The 20,343-nt window shown below is 45.3% G+C and overlaps 1 protein-coding gene across 1 annotated transcript; it reads left to right on the top strand.

Annotated features, from left to right (window-relative positions):
• The first annotated feature begins 702 nt into the window (after positions 1-702).
• Positions 703-18,726, top strand: NFAM1 (NFAT activating protein with ITAM motif 1). The gene is given in 8 exon segments (XM_063396080.1): positions 703-4,028; positions 4,030-4,098; positions 4,100-4,160; positions 6,228-6,566; positions 7,619-7,728; positions 10,201-10,296; positions 13,943-14,029; positions 16,552-18,726. Coding segments are annotated over 8 exon segments (1,080 nt in total). The 5' UTR covers positions 703-3,770; the 3' UTR covers positions 16,612-18,726.
• Positions 18,727-20,343: the final 1,617 nt, after the last annotated feature.

Genomic DNA, 20,343 nt, shown 5'->3' with positions numbered 1-20,343 from the left:
ATGGGTTACACCCACAGCAGACGGGTTCATTTTCCTTTTCCACATCTTTCCTTTTTTTCTGCTGCTCCTGCCTGACGGGCAAACTGCGACTGCAGTATCTGCTGCTTGCCGAGTAGAAGTTGTTCCTCGAACTGTTGATTACAGTTAATTAGCATTAATTTCGCCTTAAGTGGATCCTAGTTGTGCTCGTTTTCTGCACGGTTGCGATTCCTCCGGTCCCTCGTTGCCCTGTGCCCGTAGTGGGTGGGTGAGCGGGCAGGTGTGGGAAGGCGCCAGGGGCTGTCGGCGCGGCGGCGCCATCTTGTGGGCGGGAGTGGCCGCCGCCCCCCGCTGGCGTCTCCGCCATCGTGGCATGGCCGGACCTGGGCTCGGTATCCGCGGCTCAGCCTCCCGTAGGGGACAGGGAAGCTGCCCGGGGAAAGATTCAACCCCCTGGATCATGTGGACCTAGCATGGTCCGCTCCGCCCTGGCCTCGCGTCAGCCCCAGGCCCGGCCAGGTAGATGTTACTCTGGAAGGTGTGACCGTCAGTGGGCAAAGCTCTCCCGCCAGGCTAATTCCCGCTGGCCACACCTTGCCACACAAGAAGCCTATGAAGGAGAACGGATGGGAGCACCACGAGGCTGAGGCACGGCCCTGACAGTGCATCAGGCCTGCGGTGGTAACTTAATCCCTGGGAATCTTTCCAGCAGGTGAGCAGAGAAGAAGCAGGAGTGAGTGATTTCTGAGGCAGACTTGTTTTGCTGGTGAAAGGGAATTAGAGAACTGTCCTCTCCTTTCCTCACGGTGCTGCCAACACCTCTAATTTTGTGTTTTTCCATCGAGTCACTGATCCTTCTTTTCCCTAGAGCAATTCAGTGGGTATAAACGTAGTGAGGACATTGGCAGCTTTTACCTCAGCATCATCCAGCCCTGTTGAGAGGCACTCAACACACAACAGCGGTAAAACTGCTGGCAGAGTTATGGCCCTGCTTACACTGGCTCTGCTATCACTCCTGCTGCCAGACAGAGGGAAACTGTACACCCTGGAGTCTAGGGTTAGAGGAGTCAAAGAGATTGTGAATCCTCGGAGGTGCACATGTTGCCACTGGCTGGCTTTCCAGTGATGGGGTTTGAGCTGGCCTCTGACAACGCAGCAAACCCAGAGCTGCTGTGCTGGGGAATGCTCTGTGCAATCAGGCTTGAGTTGCTGGAGCTCTTCTGTGCACCAAATGGTGTTTCTCTTTTGGATAGTTGTGGTTTTAAATGCTTCAGCAATAAAGAGGCTTTGTTGTGGTCTCTGCAGCATTGCTTTTGCCTTGGCTAGCAGCAGCCTTTTTGTTTGAATTAATGCTTTCCCTGGAGTTGACTGTGGGGGTATGTGTAGGCTCCTGTGTGTGCCTTGACTTGCGGGTGTACATTGGACACAGCTGTGAACAGGTGCTTCTGGTAGGTGCAGCACTTGCCCAAACTTGTTGTTTGTGCCAGAACAATGTGTTTTTCCTCCTTGGGAATGCCGGCCACTATTGTGGATTTTTTAAAGTGCTTGAGTGAAATTATAGCCACTTTTCAGCTACAGGCAGAAACTGGCTTGAATCTACTCCAATCCTGTATTTAATTTCAGTAACTGTCAACATTCACTGCATCAAAGGAAGGACCAAGCCATACAGATCCTGGCCAGTCAGTGCTGTGGTGGGTTTACAACTGGCTAGGCAAGTTCTCTCTTCGTCATGCTGCAAGAACTGGCTCACATGCGCCAATGTACTGTATAATGCATGACTGAAGGTCATACAATGACCTATTACTTCAGAGCTTTTTGATTTATTTCCTTTGGCACAAGTATCCCGGTTAGTGCCACCTAAGTTTTGGGGCAATCAGTTCAGTCCTGCGACAGGCTGGTAATAGCAACTCCCTAGCTTTTCCTCTTCTTCCTCCCATCTATGTCTCCAGGGTTAAAACTCAGTTCAGAATCCCCAGACCAAATTGAATTAGAATTTAACATTCAAAGATTCAGGCTCCCTTTGGGCTCTAGGGAACAGAATGTCATCCTGCCTTGCAGTTAATAGCTGCTGGGTAGTAGTTTCAAAGCTATTTCTTTTCAGTGAGCTCTACCATAGCAAATCCCAGCAGTGAATGTATTTCTGGCCTGGCTGTGCCTTTAATCCCACAGCTGAGTCTTATGTGTGATCTCTTTTGAAATGCTAGATTTTTTTTTTTTTTTTTTTTAAATTCCAGACAGTGATATTTCTAGGACTTGGCATTTCGAGTGGCATCAGGGTTGTTTATAGGAAGAGAACAGAGAGGACAGAAGGATGATGTTGACCTAGCAGCCCTACAAACCTACCACACTTAATCCATTTATTACCCTGAATTCCTGAAGCAGATAAATGCTGATAACAGTTAAAACACATCACTGGCAGGAGCAGCATGTTCTGTCCTCTAGAAATACATCAATACTGGAAATTACAAAGCTGTGTGCTACCATGGGGATGAGCATGATATAAGAGCTGAGGAAGCCCTCACTATTCAGCAGAATTCTTCCACAGGAAGGTAGTGGGCCTCTGCTTCCTTCTCCCTCCCTGGCCCAGCTACCTTGACATGCTGTTCAGGCCTGAGAAAGACTTCTGAATACTTCTGTGATCCCAGAGCCACAGCTGCCTGATCTGTGCCTCCATATTTGAAATACCAAGTGGGCCCAAAGTGTCATTACCACTTTTGATTGTCCTTGCTGCTCAGCATTAAGACCTGTGTGGAGTGGTTTCCCGCTGGGCCCAGCCCGGTGCAGCTCACATCAGCATGTCTTGGGGAGAGGAGTTGGTTTTGGCTAATCTGGGCTAAACCTTCCCTGGAGGAGTGCAGCCGCTGCACCAGCCCTGCAGAGCCACACAAAGCCACTTTCTCCTCTCCCCATCTGTTAAGGCTGTCAGCAAGGTGCTGAAGCCATCCCTGGGCATTATACAGCTGCATGCCTTCCCCGGTGTCAAGACCCCTTCCTCCTGGGGACCTATCCCAGACTGAACAGGAGGAAAAATGCTGTAAACCAAAGATTGTTTGGAGTAAACCTCATCCGTGCAAAGTCTGGAGGGATAAAACAACTGATAGTGCTTTTGAATACATGAAGCTTACAGGCTCATCTGCTGCCTTAGGTCTTTCCCCACATGGCCATCCCCCACCAGTCTCTGCAGCACAGCACCCCATGTGAGTGGGCACCCTTGAAGTTGTAGCAAAATGCTTTCTTGTGGACAATGCAGTTGTCTCACATGAAGTGGGAAAGGAGAAAGCTACCTAAAGAGAAGGGAAGACCTCTCAGCCACCAGAGTTTTTATGAGTCAGATGCTGCTCAGCTGTTGCATTGCAGATGCCTTAGCTAAAAACAAGTGTTCATAGAAAATCAAAGACTCTTCATGAGTATAGGCGGCAGGAGCCTCCCACAAAACACGTTTTTTCTTCTTCAAAGGGCTCTTTTTTAGATTTGCCTACAATAGATTACTTAAAGCTTGCCTGCATTGCAGAGCTGATTCTGAGCCAGCATGGTGTGGATCTGAAACAGCCCAGCTGTTTCACTGAATTCGCTGTCTGGTTGTTCTCACATTGTGAATGTGAGTGCCTTCTTCTGAAGGGACCTAGTGGAGAAGTTGGCTATGGAGGGCCATTTTGTGGAGTCATAGGTACAGTAGAGCCATTGCTCTGTACTGACTACTTGTGTGTACTGGTTTTCTGTGTTGAAGGTGAAACAGGTGATCCACACTTGAGTTTTCATGCCACTGTGGAAGGTGACAAAGTTTGTTTTAAATGCATGCAATATTTTATAATCATCAGGAAGCAAAGCTCTGTGTGTTAAAGTGCTTGCGGTCTGGTCTTTGGACACCCGCTGATAGGTCTAACACCATTGTAGTACAGAGAAGTCAACCCTGGTGTGGGGAGGAGTCTGACTGAAAAGCAGAAGAGCTGGTATCTGCCAGGAACTGCTTGCCAAATACAGTATGTGTACATCCCTCCTGTCCCTTTGCAAACAGAAGGGGATCAACCAGCTGCCCTGGTGTGAAAATAACCTGAAAAACGCCCATCTCCTTTGCCTTTTGGATCTTTGTGTCTGGTTGCGTTCTTACAGCTTTTGACCCCCGGTCATGATCCCTAATGTAAAAGTCATCTTCCTGTTTCCTTGGTTGCTTCAGTGTGGAGGTAAACAAATATTTTCTTTTTAATTCCTTTTGTTTACTCTCATATTTTTCATATTAGAGCATTTCCAGCTGCTATCTTTTGCTAATTTCCAGAGATCCCCTCTAGGAATTTGCATGCTTCTGCTATTTCTGTCTTTTAAGCATTTCAAAGCTAAGAGTGTGAATCCTCAAGAAAGGGGAAACATGGGAGAAGAGTTAGATAACCTAAATAAAATGGCTTGGCTTTTTCCTTGGTATGTTCTTTTCAACTTAGTGAAAAGGTTGAAAAGTCTGGGATAATACAAGAAGATGGATCTCTCCTCTCTTTTGTTATAGTAGTGCTTAGCTTTGTCTTATATAAAAACTATATTCATGTATGTTCTACTATGTTGAGATGAGGAGAAAGATGATGAATGATTTTGAAAAATATGGCCCAAAATAAATCACTTGGGTTATCACTCCCACAGCGTCTTCAGGATTTTGTTACCACCTTTGCATAATATTGTAACTAGTGTACACAGGACTGAGCATATCCCTGAGAACTGTACTGTATCTCAGTTGCTTTTACAGCCAAGAACCTTTCTCTGGTGTTGTAACTTAAGCTCTTCCTTACTGTCAGGCTGTTGTCCCTGGCTATGTGAAATTTAGAGAATTTTCCTTAATATATGGTACTTCCCAACAGTCCTTTCTGGGCAGTAGCTGTGCCCTCTCTCCATTGTTGTCCCCCACCATGAATCCTTAGTGCTCAGCATTCAGCAATGCTAAGTCTGAGTTGCCTTTTCCAATGCTGGCTCCCACTGTGCCGAGGTGATGCTGCTTTTGTGATGCAGCGTTAGTCCATGGTGACAGAAAAGCAAGCCTGGCTGTGCACTGGGACAGCTTTAATACCTTGTTATGAGCCTGTTCATAGATGCGTAACTCCAGGGAATCCCATCAAAAGCATAAATGGAAAAGCCTGCCCATCCCCTACTTTCTACCCTTTTTTCCCTCTTCTCTTTTCATATCTCTTTAGAAAGAATCCTTCATTTTTGTGAGAAGACTTGTAAGTTTCCAGTTCCCATTCTCAAAGAGCCTCCTCTTAAGTTGCTTTATGTATGGTGTTACCTCAGCTGATAAACAAATAGATCCAGACAGAGACTGCCTGATACTGAACTCAGATTTGGCTGGGAACCAAAGAAGTCCAGTACCCCCAGTCTCCTTACTAGCCTGTGGCTCACTCTTAGTTTTTTTTTTCTTTTTATTAAACAGAACAGGGACTGAATTGTGTGGTTTCCCATCTTATTTGTCCTCTCTTTGAACTTCTTACATCGTCTACTGAGTTACAGTGATACATCACTTTAAACTGCCTTGTATGTATTGGGAGGAAGCATGTGAAGGGCATGCTCTATTATCTCTGCCTAAGATACTGTCATGCATAAATATTTAAGATCTGCAGTCATCTGCAGATAGTTCCATAGCTAACATTGAGGCTTGTGCTTTGCTCCTGTTTCAGAGCAGCAAGGTTTGGAGTGATTAAGCAGGGTCTTATTTCTCATGGCCCTTGTGCTGGCCCCTATATGGAATATGCAATTTCCTTCCTCACTTGCTTTTCAGAAATATACAGTCCCACTGATAACACCTGCTTGCGTACAACACCTTCACTACCACAGAGCCATCATACAGCCACACATAGATTCCCAGGCAGGGTTTATACCTTGGGAGTTTCAGGAGATGTCCAGCTAGCATTTATCTTGGAAAATTGCTTTCTATTCACCTGCTGTAAATATGTTCATACACCACTGCAAAATCAGTTCACTTCCTCCTTCATTTCCTGTCTTTCTGCGTGCTGGTGTTTTATGGAGGAGCTCACAGAAGAAAAGGGGAAGCCTGTGAATGCAGCAGGCTATCGTGGATCAGACAGCAATTACCCAAGAGATGTGGCAGATCACATAGGGCGTGTGCTCTGAATCACTCAGCTTCTGATGAGGGCCAACACTGCATCCTACAGGCTTCCTGGTGTGTGGTCATTTTCAGAGTGATCCTGTCTTAGGCCATCCTCTCCTCACTGAAAGTGAGGTTAGGTGACTCCTAACAATTATTACCCTTACAGGGGGAAATGTCAATGTACAGCAGAAACCTCCAATCCAGGTTGCCTTGCTCAAGGAAGGAACATCCATCCCCTGTAAAGTCATCTTCCCTTACATGCCGAAATACACCAAATTTTCAATTTGCTTCTACTGGATTAATTCACTGGATCAGAAGACATCAATCTATAGTAGGTTGGAAAATGTAGCCATTCCTTCTGGAGAAGAGAATAAAACTGCTGCCTTATCCTATGACTACAGAATCATGCCACTTGAAAACACCTCTTCTACTGGCACGTACTACTGCAAGGTCAAATGGAATGATATCCAAAAAATGGGAAAGGGAGTGTTTGTCCTTGTTAGAGGTAAGTGAACAACCAGAAGGGAAGGACAGGAGCTTAAAAATCATTTGGATCTGGCTATGAAAACCTGATCTTTGCTCTTCTTTTTCTCTATCCACACATGCTATGAAGTCAGGTATGAATAATGCTTAATGCCCAATACTAACTGCCATCAGGGTTGAATGCACTTGGTACAGGTGACCTGTGCTGCTGTTCCTAATGCATAGATGGGGACATGAAGAGGCAGTAATTTATATCTGCCCTGCCACAGCCCTCTGGGAGTCAGAATCTATCTAGGGAACCTGGCCACTGGGTCATGCGGCGCTTTTATGTGTCAGTGTTCAGGAGACAGTGTGGTTTTTCCTTCAGCAGTGTGACAGAGGCAGCTGATAAGGTCAGTCATTAGGGTGCTTGCTGTAATCACATCTACAGGTTCAGCATGCTCAGTTTTAGGGACTCACAAACCGGTTATGGCCTCACTGACATGCCTCCTTCTTTTCCATTTGGTACGAGGAGTTGGTTGGTCTGTTAATGAGCACACTGGAAAGCAGTGGAAAGCTTGATGCAACATAAGGGGAATGTTAAAGAAAAGTGATAAGGATGTGCATGCTGCTGACTGGCTGGATGCGCATTACTGACTGTTTGATATGAAGAACTTGTTAATGTAAATGCAAAGATCTGTGATGAAGTAGCTTTGCTATACTGGTAAGAGGATGCCTACAGTACCCATTCTCCCAGTCCATGTGGCCTGTGTGCATTCCACCATCTGCCTTTCTGCTCTTATCGCAAAAGACCTTTGCTAGCCTCTATCTACCAAATTTCTTGTCTCTCACAGATATGTCACCTCTCTCTGTGGAACTGCTTGTACCCTGCATCTTCTGTGTGACTCTGCAGCTGGACCCTGCTGTCTGTTGAGTCAGAGTATGTTTTCAAGAGTGTGTGCATTTCTGCCACCATATTCTGCACTCCTGTATTTTAGTTTTCTCAAGGCTCTTTCCAAGGCTTTTTCCAGGGTTAAAAATACAGCAGGGTTGTAACTTCTACTCACTGTGAACCTTTTGCCTTCTTTCTTACAGATACAGGATACATAAATACCTCTTATGGGTGGGAAATCCTCATTACCCTTACTGTTCTTCTTGCTATATTGAGCATCACCACAACAGCTCTGCTTCTGTGGAAAAGAAAGGCAAGTAATAACCAAATAAAAAGCAATACCTGACCCATTCTAGGAATTAATTCCATTTGCTTCTAGATTGGCTGAATTGGAAGTTCCCATGCTGAAATTTTACATGCTGGGTGTCTGATTCCGTTTATTTTCTTAAGTTCGGTTTTTCTGAGAAGATCACAGGAAGAACAAAACAAATAAGTGATTTGCCCATTAAGGAAATTCTGGCAATAATTTTGACTACAGCATGCTCTACCTTAGAGCAAGGATTTGACGCAGGGCAAGAAGTCACACTAGCAGTGTGCTAGCCCTGAGGATATTCAAGGAGATGTGGCCTTGTGATGGGATTTTGGAAGACTGCTGTTTGTGCATACTCAGTCATGGCTTTTGTCAGTTTACCAGTTCAGTTGTCTAAAACCCATCTGAAGGAGCCAGTTAGACAAGTAATGTCCTCTGCACTTGAGCAAATCTGTTACAACCCTGATGGCAGGACTTTCCTTATTTTTAATCCTCTTTCAAGATGCAGGTTACTCTGTTTTAAGGAGACTGCAGCTGCGTTCCTGAGCTCAGGCACCACAGAAGGAAAACTCGGCACTGTGATGGGGACCAAAGCCTTGGGCATTTGTTTGGCAGAGAAAACATTAAGAGACAGAGTGAGAGGGGAAGGTCAGGACAAGGATCCCAAGGAAACCTGTGTGAAAATTACAAATAACTGAGGGGAAAGAAAAAAAAAAGATAGAGGGACAAGGATAGGACTGTACAATCTCCAGGGGCACCTTCCATCAGCAGTGATTCTGTAAGGCTGGAAGAATGAGCCTCAGGGGGGAAACTGGGACTGGAATCTGGAGTGAGGAAGCATGTAGGAGGGTCTTAAGAGTGGATTAGCTCTTGAGTGAGCAGACTAGTGTCCCAGGTTGGGACCAGCTGGGTAAGGAAGTGGAATCTGGGAAGCTGAGAGCAAAGGGGATACCAGGAGTGGGGAAGAAAGGATTTGGAGAGTGGGAGAAGAAAAGCCAAAAGCAGAGGTAGAAGATCTGGATGAGATGGACCCTGTGGAAAAACCTCTGGAGCTATGATATTGAAATCCCTGTTTGGGGAAAACCTACTTCTTCTAGTACTGCCACCCACAGGTATTCCAATAGCATCATCTGCATTCTTCCAGAGAATGCCATCTTAAGGCTGGCTTAAAAATACCCTTACATCTTTTAGAATGGAATTTGGGATTGTTGTTTTCTAGGTAGAGTACGCCTCATAACTCCTTGAAGCTGCTCTCTGCCACCACAACAGCAGACTCTCTGCATGCTTTTTTATGTGAAGGCTGTGCTGCATGTACAGTCCTTCAACTCCAAGAAGCATCAGACTTCAGCACACACAGTCAGAGATCATGAGGTTGAGAACAGAATGGCAGCAGTTGGCAGCGCAACTAATCTCGTAAGACATACCTTGCAGGCAGTCTGATGTGGGGGAGGGAGTGTAAGAGGCAGGGAGGGAGTTGGCTGGAGACAGGCCCCCATCTCTGTTTGCCTAGACAGTGTCTCTGTGAGGATGAGGAGAGGAGGCACTGTCATGACTCATCTCTGGGTTTTGAGGTGGGCCAGTGAATCTCAGACTTATGGCCTCTCCTTGGGGTCTGAAGAGATTGTGCAGTTATTACATTTGCCCTCCTGCAGAACACACCCCGCATTTCTCACCACAGCTTGCTCAGACCTGCTGGGTTAAAAATGTTTATCTTTAAGAGAAGCTATTTAGCATCCTCCTTAGTTACTAATGGACTGGAAAGCAGTTTGTCGTTTTCATGTGATGTGAATATAATCATCCCACTTCTTTCTGAATCAGAACACAGATACTTAGCAAGCCTTCTGCCTTTTCTGCCTCACCTCTTGCTTGCTGAGCAGGGCTAACCCTTCTCTGTATGTGAATGGAATGTGTTTAAGGAGAACTCATCTGATGCAAGAAACATTTCAGATGAAGGGGCCTTCTTCCTTCAACTCCATGCTGGACTTGTGCATTAATGTATCACTGACTATATGTCACCATTAATGATGGTTTGGTGCTCTTCTGTAGACTCTGTGTATTAGGAAGAGCTTCCCTGCCAAATCCTGATAAAAGTAATTGCATTTTGTCTCTCTGAAATTCCTCTCTGCACTATGACCAGTGCCCTGCTTTTCTCCCTGTCCTATAGCATCGTTTCATGCTGCTCAATACTTACACCCATCAGCCAGTTAGGTTTCGGTGGTGAAAGTGCTTTAAATGTACACACAGAGCCCAGTTCTCCTTTCCAGTGCTCCAGTGTAAGTCACTGGATTCTATACTTAACCATGCAGTGAGGAAAGTAACCAGCATGTGTTGTGCAGACACTACCAGCACTCTTTCTTGTGGAATCATTCAGGAGGTGTGCAAACAGCTGGCTTTGATATGACATTGGTGTTCATTTTAGCTTTGGGGACATGTGTTTTTCTCCAAATGTATCATTTGGTGTCTTGTCCTGAGCAGGTGGTGTGCCCTAGAGGGAACCAGACAAATATCCTGAGACAGGAGATGGAAACACAGCTCCCTTCAGCCAGCCCACCACCACCTTCTGTCTATGACGTGAGTACCAGAATCATCTGTCATCTGTCTATGACGTGAGTACCCTTCATCTCTTCTGTCCACATCATGGTACAACCCTTCCTTTCCCTGCCATGGTACAGACAATGCCAGTATCGTGATCTGAAACATAAGCAATACCTTCATACCAGCCCGGTCTTGGTGATCTTGCCTTGCTTAGCTTCTCTCAGAACTGGGTGTAACTCCATCCTGGTCCCAGTCTTGGCCTCCCCAGTGCCCACGCCTTGCCCCACGCCCTGCTGAGCAGCACCTTTCCCTCTGCCAGCAGCACAGAGTAGCAAGTGTGGGGCCAGAGTGGGTTCCTGGTGGAAGAGGTAGAAGGGTCTCCAAAAGTTGGGAAGGAAATGGTACTCTCAGCCCCACTTTGTGCTGCAGAGTGTCACAAGGACATGCCCTTCCCAGCTGGAGATTGATGGCTTAGACCCCCAGCTGTTTTGAGTTTCTACTGTGACACCTTCACTGGTGCCAGTGTCACAGACCACTGCAGTCCTGAGCAGGCACACTGACTAGCAGTCAGAAATGGGCAAGGAGAAAGTAAAGGGAGTTTATTTTTTAAGCATTTCCCTTTTCAATGTATAGGATCTCCATTTCCCAAACTTAGGAATGCTAACTGCTCCCACTCCTTGAGCCCAGCAGTGTCATAGGCAATAGCATTGAAGTGGCTGCTCTGAAATGTCAGGCCTAGACCTCAGCTACCTCAAGTAACCGTGACTCCTAATCCCATTTACAACCTGTCCAGCTCCATTTAAAGTGCCTTCCTTTTTCTCCTTTTACTACCATGGGATGGCTGCTCCACAGGGAAGGGAAGGGAAGGGAAGGGAAGGGAAGGGAAGGGAAGGGAAGGGAAGGGAAGGGAAGGGAAGGGAAGGGAAGGGAAGGGAAGGGAAGGGAAGGGAAGGGAAGGGAAGGGAAGGGAAGGGAAGGGAAGGGAAGGGAAGGGAAGGGAAGGGAAGGGAAGGGAAGGGAAGGGAAGGGAAGGGAAGGGAAGGGAAGGGAAGGGAAGGGAAGGGAAGGGAAGGGAAGGGAAGGGTTTATTTTTCTTGTGATCTGTGGGACCAATGAGGAGGAGTAAAATGAAAGTGAGTAGAGATGGATGTTGCCTGAATATTAGGAAACCTTTCTGTCTGTGAGGTCTATAAAGGCTGGAAAAGTCTCTCTAAGGAAAACCTGTGAGCTCTGCTGCATTAATCATTTAAACTAAACAAAGCAAAACTCTGGAAAATGTACTACAGAGAGGAGCAAGGCTCTGCCAGGGAGCCAGAAGACCTGATTGTGGTCAGATACCTACAAGAGGATGGGCCTGCCTCTTCTCATATCCACTCTGGATGGAGGAGGCACCATTTTGTAGCCCTTTAGTTTTTGGAGTAGCAGTTTAAAAGAGAGAACTATGTATTGCATATGATATGTTTATTCTGGGCAAAAGGCAGTACTTTGGGTAAAGGAGGTTGCAGGTTATAAACCTTTTCATTTGTATCAAGTAATTTCTTTTTAATTGAGGCATATAAAAATCCAAACGGGTAGTTTCCTGCTGAAGTGGATGATTTCTGCGAGGAGACAAAAAAAAAAAAATCCATTTCTCGCTCAGTCGGCCTCGTCATGCATCCTTAGCTGCATCTTAATTACATGTTTCATCATATTATTCTATTCAGACTCCACTAAGGCTAATACAGCAAGCCAGCAGAGCCAGTCTTAGGCACAGGCAATCCTAGGAACTGGCTGGCCCCCTGTGCTTGCATGAGCCCTATGGACCTGGCCCAAGCAGCCGTCCTGTGAAGCCTGTTAACCACACACCAGCTGTGCAGGGCTCCTGGCCAGCCCAGTATGCAGGGCAGGTGGCTTGGCCTTCTTTGGCAGGGCTGCAGGCAGCCTGGGACCATCTCCTGCATGCTGGGGGGTATAAGTCTGCCCACATGGGAGTTTCCTCTGTTGTTGAACAATTGTTGCAGAGGGGGGGCCTTGAAGCAGCAACTCCTGCTCCAGAGAAGGCACAGGCTAAGAGCAGGGCTGTGAGTAGAGAGCAGTGAGCACAGCCCTGCAAGGCATAATGGGCAGGGGAGGAGAGAGGGTGAGGGTCCTGGGATGGAAACCTGTATTGGATGGGCCCTCAGGACAGATGAAGGGAATAGAAAGTTGACAAACCTGATTTCCGTTGAATGTTAACTCTGATGCCTCACAGCTAAATTTTGCTGGGGCTCGGCATGGTGTAAACTCAGCCCTGCCAAATGTGTTTGAAACTAGGCGAGTTGTGAAAATCTAGTGGTGGGTGTTGAACTTGGTGCCTAATTCATGGGGAGGGAAAAGATCTGTAATCAGCATGGGGGTACTCTAAGGCAAGGAAAAAAAGGAAAGACAAGTGAGAAGTAACTCCCAGTGATGAGATAAAGAAGGAGATCAGAGATCAGGGGCACATGTGAATGATAGGGATGTGTGAATAGGCAAAGAAGGTTTTTGGGAGCAGTAAGCAGACAGATGAAATAATTTGACTCTTTCCAGAGTAGCAGTGGGAAATGTGAGAGCCATGTGGTGCCCCATTCACTGTGGCCAACTCATGTCTAAGTGCCTGTTTATTCCAAGGCCCACTTCCCAATGCTGCTTTTCTATCTTCTGGTCCTGTTCAAAGCACTGTCCCGCTGGCCTTGATCCTTAAGATGCTGAGTGTTTGCAATTCCACATGAAATTATGAGGGTTCAAGTGATTGGCAGCCCCCAATGAAACCTCCATGTTTTGCTCATCCTTCTCACTGCATTACAGGGCGCCTCACTCTCTCCACTAATACCATCTGCACCTCCTGCAGCTGGAACTCCTCCCATCTTCCTGTTGCCAGAGAAACAGCACCTTGGCCACTTGCTGTCATCCTTGAAACACACATGGAAAAGTCCTCATGACTGTTATGTTTGATCCTTTAGGCAGATCTGGAATATCACTCAAACTGATATGCATCTCCTGTGACACAATTACCTGGGGGACAATGGGTGCATATGCATGCAGGGTGTGTGTGTGTTTCTGTGTGTAGCTAAGTGGGACCATGGTAATGTTTGAGGGCTTGGGAGCATAAGGATTTTTTTATTATTTTTTGCTCACTCAAAGAAGAAAGGAGAGTTCTGGCTTGGGGAAAAAACCAAACAGACCATAAACAGAAATTGTGTTCATTTTTGACAGCCTCTGTGCTTCAGGACCCCTAGCCTCTCCTGTTTACTCACCTTTGTGTCCTCAGAATAATCATGAACAAGAGCTTGTGGTTGTCAGGCACCTAAACAGTCTTGGATGATGCAGAGCACTGCCTCTTACCTGTGGTCCCCTAGTGCACAACTTTGCATTCTGGGAAAATTTTGGAGCAGAGGGAGTCAGGGGCATTGGCATTCTTCACCACTGTCTTACACAGGGTAGGTAACATCAAAGTCTGTCTCTGTAAGCATGAGAAAAAGATGATGCAGCTGCACTGTAGGGGTTTCAGGGGAAAGGATTTTCTGTTTGCCCAAGTTAAGGTCAGGAACTTCAAAATTTTGGAGATGGCAGGGGTTCCTAAAAAATGTCAGGCATGACTTGGGGAATAACCCAGTGGATAATTAGTTATCTTAAACCTAAGTATTTTATTTGACCCTTACTTTTTTCTCTTTTCTCTGTGCAGAGCCTGGATGTGCAGCAAGTTGATGTCTATTCTAGCCTCGAGAACAACACAAACAACCCATCACACAGAAAGAATCCTCCAAAGAAGGTGAGGGCCAGGGCTGTGTTCTTGGAAAGTTTCCACATGCCCTGGGCACCTGGGGAAAGAAACCCCACACAATCTTATGACCTAGCAGGAAGTAAATATGTCTCCAGTCCCACCAAAAGGGGAAAACAGGATGTGGCATGCACTCACCAGCTGGGCTGCACATGTATCCTATCTTCCCTCTTCCAGCAGAACCCTGACTCCTGCAACTCTATCAGTTCTGGCACTCATGGTTTTGTGCAGATGCTTTGCTGTATCATGTATGCTGAAAGACACTGAGGGGTTTGGCATCACTGGTCCCTCTGAACAAGATGGGCATTCATGAAGAGTTAGGCAGGTGCTGGTCCTGTTATTGCCCTTTCCAGATTATTTAGGCAGCTGAGACACCCTCTGGGCTGAAAGAATCTGTGCACCAGCAGCAGGCCCTGAACACAACTTTTGTCTCACCAGCATTAAGAATCTGAGAGCCATTTCATGGTAGCAGAAGCTAAGATGGTTTGAGCAGAGACTGAGCTTATACAGTCTCTGCTTTCAGCTCTGGTGCTCAGGAAAAGGCAGTATGTGTATGTTTTGGACTTGGATCTTCTAGTTGGGCTGAGAATTATGAGTGAGAGACAAGGAACTAAATTCACTCATAGTGGAAACAGAGGCAGCTAGGAATATTCAGGTGTAAATTAGTTCTGGGGGCCAGATGAAGCAGAGGCCCACACAGCCTTCTACCCTGCCTTTGGCAAGTATCAGCTTTCATATGGACGAAACTTGCATCAGGCACCCCAGGGAACATTTTGTTCCTGTCCTCAAAACCTAATTTTTCTTTTCTTCAGACCTCTTATCTGCTTAAAAAATATATCGTCTTCCAATGCTAGAAAACATTCTTGGAAAACATCTGATGCTTTCTCCCATTAATGTTCTATTGGGGAGAGTTTCCCTGGTTGCACCAGCCCTCTCTTTCATGAAGGACAGTATTTTCCAGTGTCTGAGACATTTTCACAACTCCCACCTTTTAGGAAAAGGTGGTCTAAAATCAAGTAGCCCTCTTTGTGTCAGAGCTGCTTGTTATGTGGTCTGGTCCCATGGCCAGTGGCTTCCTGCAGTTACTGCTGTGACACCACCATGGTGGTAGCAAAAGCAAAAGTTGCAGGTTCCTAGTTATTGAGGGGAAGGATAGATTGTTCTATATAGGCTTGTCTTATATGATACACTAAAAAAGACAGCATCCCTGTATTTGTGTTTTGCTGCATTTTGAATTATTTGGACAGGGTCTATATTTCTGATCCTGTTTATTCTTCTGTATACCTTTACCAGCTGCCCCCTCTGTAATGATTCAGTCTGGATGATAAGATGAAGTTTGTGTGGGGTTTTTCCCTACCAGAGAGCTGTCTGGGCAGTGCTGAGTTGCTTCTGTGTGGCCCACACCATTCAGTCGCTGTTTTCCGTAGACTGAGGGTCTGTAAAACAGAGCAACAACAAAGCAACAGCAGACGAGCATCTGTGTGTGAGAGGGTCTGGCTCCGGCCGTTTCACCCAGGGTGGGGTAAAGGTCAAAGCAGAGATTGGATAAAGAAAGGAGAAGACAACAGAGAGGGGATGGGATGAACTCTCACACTGAGAGCAGACAGCTCCAAGTGTTCTTGTGCTGGTCTGCACTATCCCCTATGGTTGAAAGCACCTTGATCAGCTTCCCTCAGTCATCCTGGGCTGTGACCACTTGAGACACTTGTCCTCCAGCTATCTTTGCCAGAATATAAGAGGGTGTTCTCTGTAAGAGTGAGAGTTATGGGTCAGTGGGTTTAGCTTATGAGTGGGATTGCTGAACAGTAGCTAACTGCTTCAGAGGGTCCAGCCCAACCCTTGCTGCAGGATGCTGCACAATTGAGGGGAAGTTGAAAAGGGAAGCAGGGCAGAAAGCCTCTGAAAAGAGCATTTACATGCTGTCACTCTGGACCGTTGGCCAGTTTGGATAGCAAGGGGTTAATCCTGCATGCTTTGGAGGTGCCTTCACTCAGCAGTTTTGTAGTGTTTTCCCTTGGTGATGGCAGTAGAGAAAATGCCAGTGTAGGTAGGCCTTAGTTCAGCCAGTGGCATTTTAGCTACTTGCTGTGTAACCTTGCTTACAGCAGCCTGTGCCACACGGCACTTAAAATATCAGTCTGTCAGCGCCTTGTCTACACAAGGAAGGGTCATGAGGAATAAACTCAACTGTTGAAGAAAGAGGATTGAGGAGGTCAGGGAATTCCTCCTTCACAGAATCCAAAATGATTTATTTTCTTACTGAGTCAAATTTTCCCTCCCCTCCCTGTCTGACAGTTTTTTGGGGAAGAATGACTAGTAAAGGAGACATCTTTATCCCTTGGTGGGACATCTCTGGTGGAGCAGCATTTCTCACTGTAGTGGCTTCTGTTTCAGCAGATCATTTACAGCCATTTCTAACAGAAAAAAAGTCAATGTCTGCTTATAAAGATTAATTCATCATCTTTTGAATAATTTTCCTCTATTTCTTTTTTCTACTTTTGATCGTTCTGCAGACACCTAAGAAGCAAGAAACTCTAGAAGAATCCTCTGATACATTGTATGAGAATATCTAACAGGGAAGATATCTGACCCTATATGGACCAGACATCTTTCTGTATGGCAGAGCTACTCTCTTACATCCCAGATGAGATGCACATACATGGAGAGATCCACAGTAACTTCAGAGCACAACCTCGAGAGAATTGAGAACCCCTGGCCCCTTCTAAACTGCCCTTCATTAACAACAGAATGTATCTGTTAAAATCCCTCGGGGCTCAGTCTGCATTGATGCAGCGAAAGCTATTTTGCAGCAAAACTGTTGGATGCAAAAGAAAAGCTGCTTTCGTCAAGCACTTATCTTGAGAATGGGCAATATGTGAAGGTTTCTCTCGCCTGCCCAGGCTGAAATACTTAACTCTTATCCTCTCCAAGCGGTAGGACAATCCAGAGACTTCCCTGCTTGCTGGCTTAATGTTCCGATCCTGGCCTGCAGCCGCCCATCTGATCCTGTGCTTGTGGCTTTGCCGAAATGGCCATCAGGACGTTGTGCATAGTTTAACCAGATCCAAGCATCCACCTGGCCTTTTTCCCTTTCTCAGGAACCCCACAGCAAACACCCTTTCTCATAATCTGCTAATCCCATCAAGTAGTCACAAATGCCTGCTGTGACCTTACACGGGCGACTCAAATCTGTGCCTTCAAGAAAATGCATCCCCTTCAGCAATATCAGCAGTATACAGTGAGGACTGGATGCACTGATGGAGATAAAGGCGGAGAAAGGAACACAGAGAAAATATCCCTTCCTGACAACATGTGTCAGCGCCAGTGCCCATTCCAGAACAAGAAAGAGGAACAAGGAGATGGGAACATGAGAAAACTACCTTGCTGGGGCTGCATAAGCCATGCAGGTCTGGGGTCAGGTTTCAACCTGCAGAAGTCCAAGTGGAGCTCCCCAGTTTCCTTTTCTTCTTGGCAATGGGTATTTTATCACTTCGGATTTTGAGCCTCTGTGGGATCAGGCATGATACCTCTGCCCCACCAAAATCAATAGGTTTGCCTTTGTTTCAGTGGGCTGCAGTAGAGTATAAAGCTCCTTTACCCTCCCACCATTCATTATTGGCCAGGGACACCACTTTTGAAACTTAAAATTACTGGAGGAAGGAGGAGGGAGGCTTTAGAAATTAATTTGCTATCCAAGTTCTTTCTCCCCTGTCAGCTGGAACTTGCCTACGATTTCTGCTGATACATATTCTGGTTCTGATAGGGAAGAAGTTACATTAAATATCCATATAACATGATAAAACTAGCAGATCAAAAAGCTGAGGCTGTTTTATCTCATGTTAAAAAACAACGAAATAACAACCAAACAAAACCAACCCAAAATAAGAATATGCAGCATAACTTGAGAGGAATCATAGAAACCTCTTTAAAGAAGAAAATCAAATAAAAATTGAGCTCCAGGATCATAGGACCCTCTCTAGCTGAAGATAATGTTGCTATGTATCAGCGATAGAAGCTATGGAAAATGTCTCAAGGCTCTCCAACCTTCCTATACTATGTTTAAAGATATAATCCACTTATTGCTTTGCTCTTTTTATTAGAAAAGATTTCAAGCATGCAATTTGGACTTTCTTTAACCACAGAAACATGCTTTTTCTCTTCTCAGTGCTGAGGAATTAATTTCAGAAAAGGCAATGAATGGACAGACAGCATGGCTTATTGGACCCATTTATAATTTAAGTGATCACAACAATTAAAGTATTTTTGAAGTAAAATGTTTCAGATTTTGCTAATTTGACCAGGAAAGATTTGTGTTCACAGAAGAATTTACAGAGGATTGTACATGTATAACAATTCCTTTCCTTAACAAATTTGAAAAAATAATGAGGTGAATTATAAATACGTTGCAGTATGGCAATAAAATATTCAGCAGATGCTGGTGGATTATATGATAAGTAAAAACTTTCAAAATAATGATGCTTAGGTTTTGTGTTTTGTTTTTCAAATTTTATAAATGCTAAAAATACTGGATGCTACTGGAAATTTCCTGGCAATGATCTCTCTACAGTGAGTTGATTTGTCTTATGTTTCTACTACCTTTTGAAGTAGCATGTTTCTTACACTTATGCCTGAACAATTCTATATATTAAAAAGCTGAAGCTGTTTAAAATAAAACATGAGAGAAAGAACAGTATTTGGAATGGAAAATGCTATTCTAGAACAGTCAGTGCTGAACTACTGGAAGAATCACACCAGGTTCTGATCAATAAAGTGAAAAAGTAAAAATTTCTAAGAAACACTGGCAAGTGTGGGGATTTGGGGTGTGTGCCAAACTTTGTCAAAATTGGGGTGGGGGTCGCTCTGTTGATTTCGGTGACTTTTGGGTTGGTCCTGTGAGGAAGGTTAAAAGGCTGCTGCATGAGAAAAAGGAAGTTTAAAGCTATGAAGCCACAATCTAAAATCACTTCTTTAGCATCATGAACCATGGGCAGCCACAGCAGCAACGGTGTGTGTGAGAGAGAAAAACATAAAGCAGAAGGCTGTGAGAGCAGGGATGTTTTTAAATGGTATGGAATTTTCCAAGATGGTATGAGGAAATGCCTGAAGGCACAAGTAAGAGAGACTATGAAATATAATTTATATAATATTGGTATAGCTACTTTGTAGCAGAGATTTGTTCAGTGAAAACGCAGTCTTTTTGTTGTCATTTGGTCTTTTTGTCTTACTTGGCTCTGTGGCCCATAAGAATAGGTACAAAAATGAGTGCTACTACCAAGAGGAAACGTGTTCATTTCTAAGTGTTAGGCAATTGAGGGAAAAAAAAAAAAGGAAATTGTGGATCAGTTTCCCCAGCTCCACAACTGTGAGAAGCGGTGACTGGCTTATTGTGTTCACCCGATGCATTTTGCTTAAAACTGAATGCTGAGAATGGATTCCTCTTAAAAACTATGTCTCTAGGGGCCTCAGCTTCACTTGCTTCCCCCAGCATAGTGCTGTTATGCACAGAGCAGGCTCCCTGGTTATAGTGGTATAACCTTTGATTCCTAGGTGTTGAATTATCCTTTTCTATTTTCAGGATTTCAGGGAAGTGGAGACCTGTTATCAAAGTACACAGTGGTGTGAGGTAGAAATGCACTGCCAGTCTTCTTCTAAAGAAGGTGCTGTGTTAGGACTAGGATCCTTGCCCTCTTCACCAGACATGAGCCTTTGGTTCTGAGAGTGTATTGCTACAAAGGGTGTGTTGGTGACACTGAGGTAATTTATGCCCTTTTAATGGACTCCTTCATAATGCTTTACAGCAAATCCTCATATGAGAAGATAAAAACCAGGGTGCACTTGAGAGGTTTGTTGATTTGATCTTTTTTTGCAGAGGACAAGCTCTTGCATGGGTACTGTTTTGTCATACGAAACAGTGCAAACTATATTTTGCCTTTATCTGCAGACAAGACCTTACTGTGGTGGATGATGCCAGTAAAACACATGTCCAAAGTGTTCTCCTTCATCACTTCTGTCTTCCCTTCTTTAGCCTTTAGCCAAGGGTATCTCTACTGCAAATCATCTCTAAATACCCAGCTAGAGCTGGTTCTTTATCAAGGGAAGTGCTTGACTGAACAGCACCCCCCCCAAAAAGTGGTTACTATGGCTCTGTTTGCACTGCTGTCCTACCCAGCAGTGCCCTACTGGTGTGTGAGCCTGGGCCAAGGGCAGGAGTCTCTTGTTCCTAGCTGGGCTGTCTCTTGGAAAGACTTGGCATTCTCTCAACCCTTGGCCATGCAATATTATGACCCTGTGAGACAAGGATTTAG

This window comes from Prinia subflava, chromosome 4, assembly GCF_021018805.1.
Source record: "Prinia subflava isolate CZ2003 ecotype Zambia chromosome 4, Cam_Psub_1.2, whole genome shotgun sequence".
NCBI classification, from domain to species: Eukaryota; Metazoa; Chordata; class Aves; order Passeriformes; family Cisticolidae; genus Prinia; species Prinia subflava.
The sequence above is the reverse complement of the archived record's forward strand: the minus strand, read 5'-3'. Positions and strand labels throughout refer to the sequence as shown.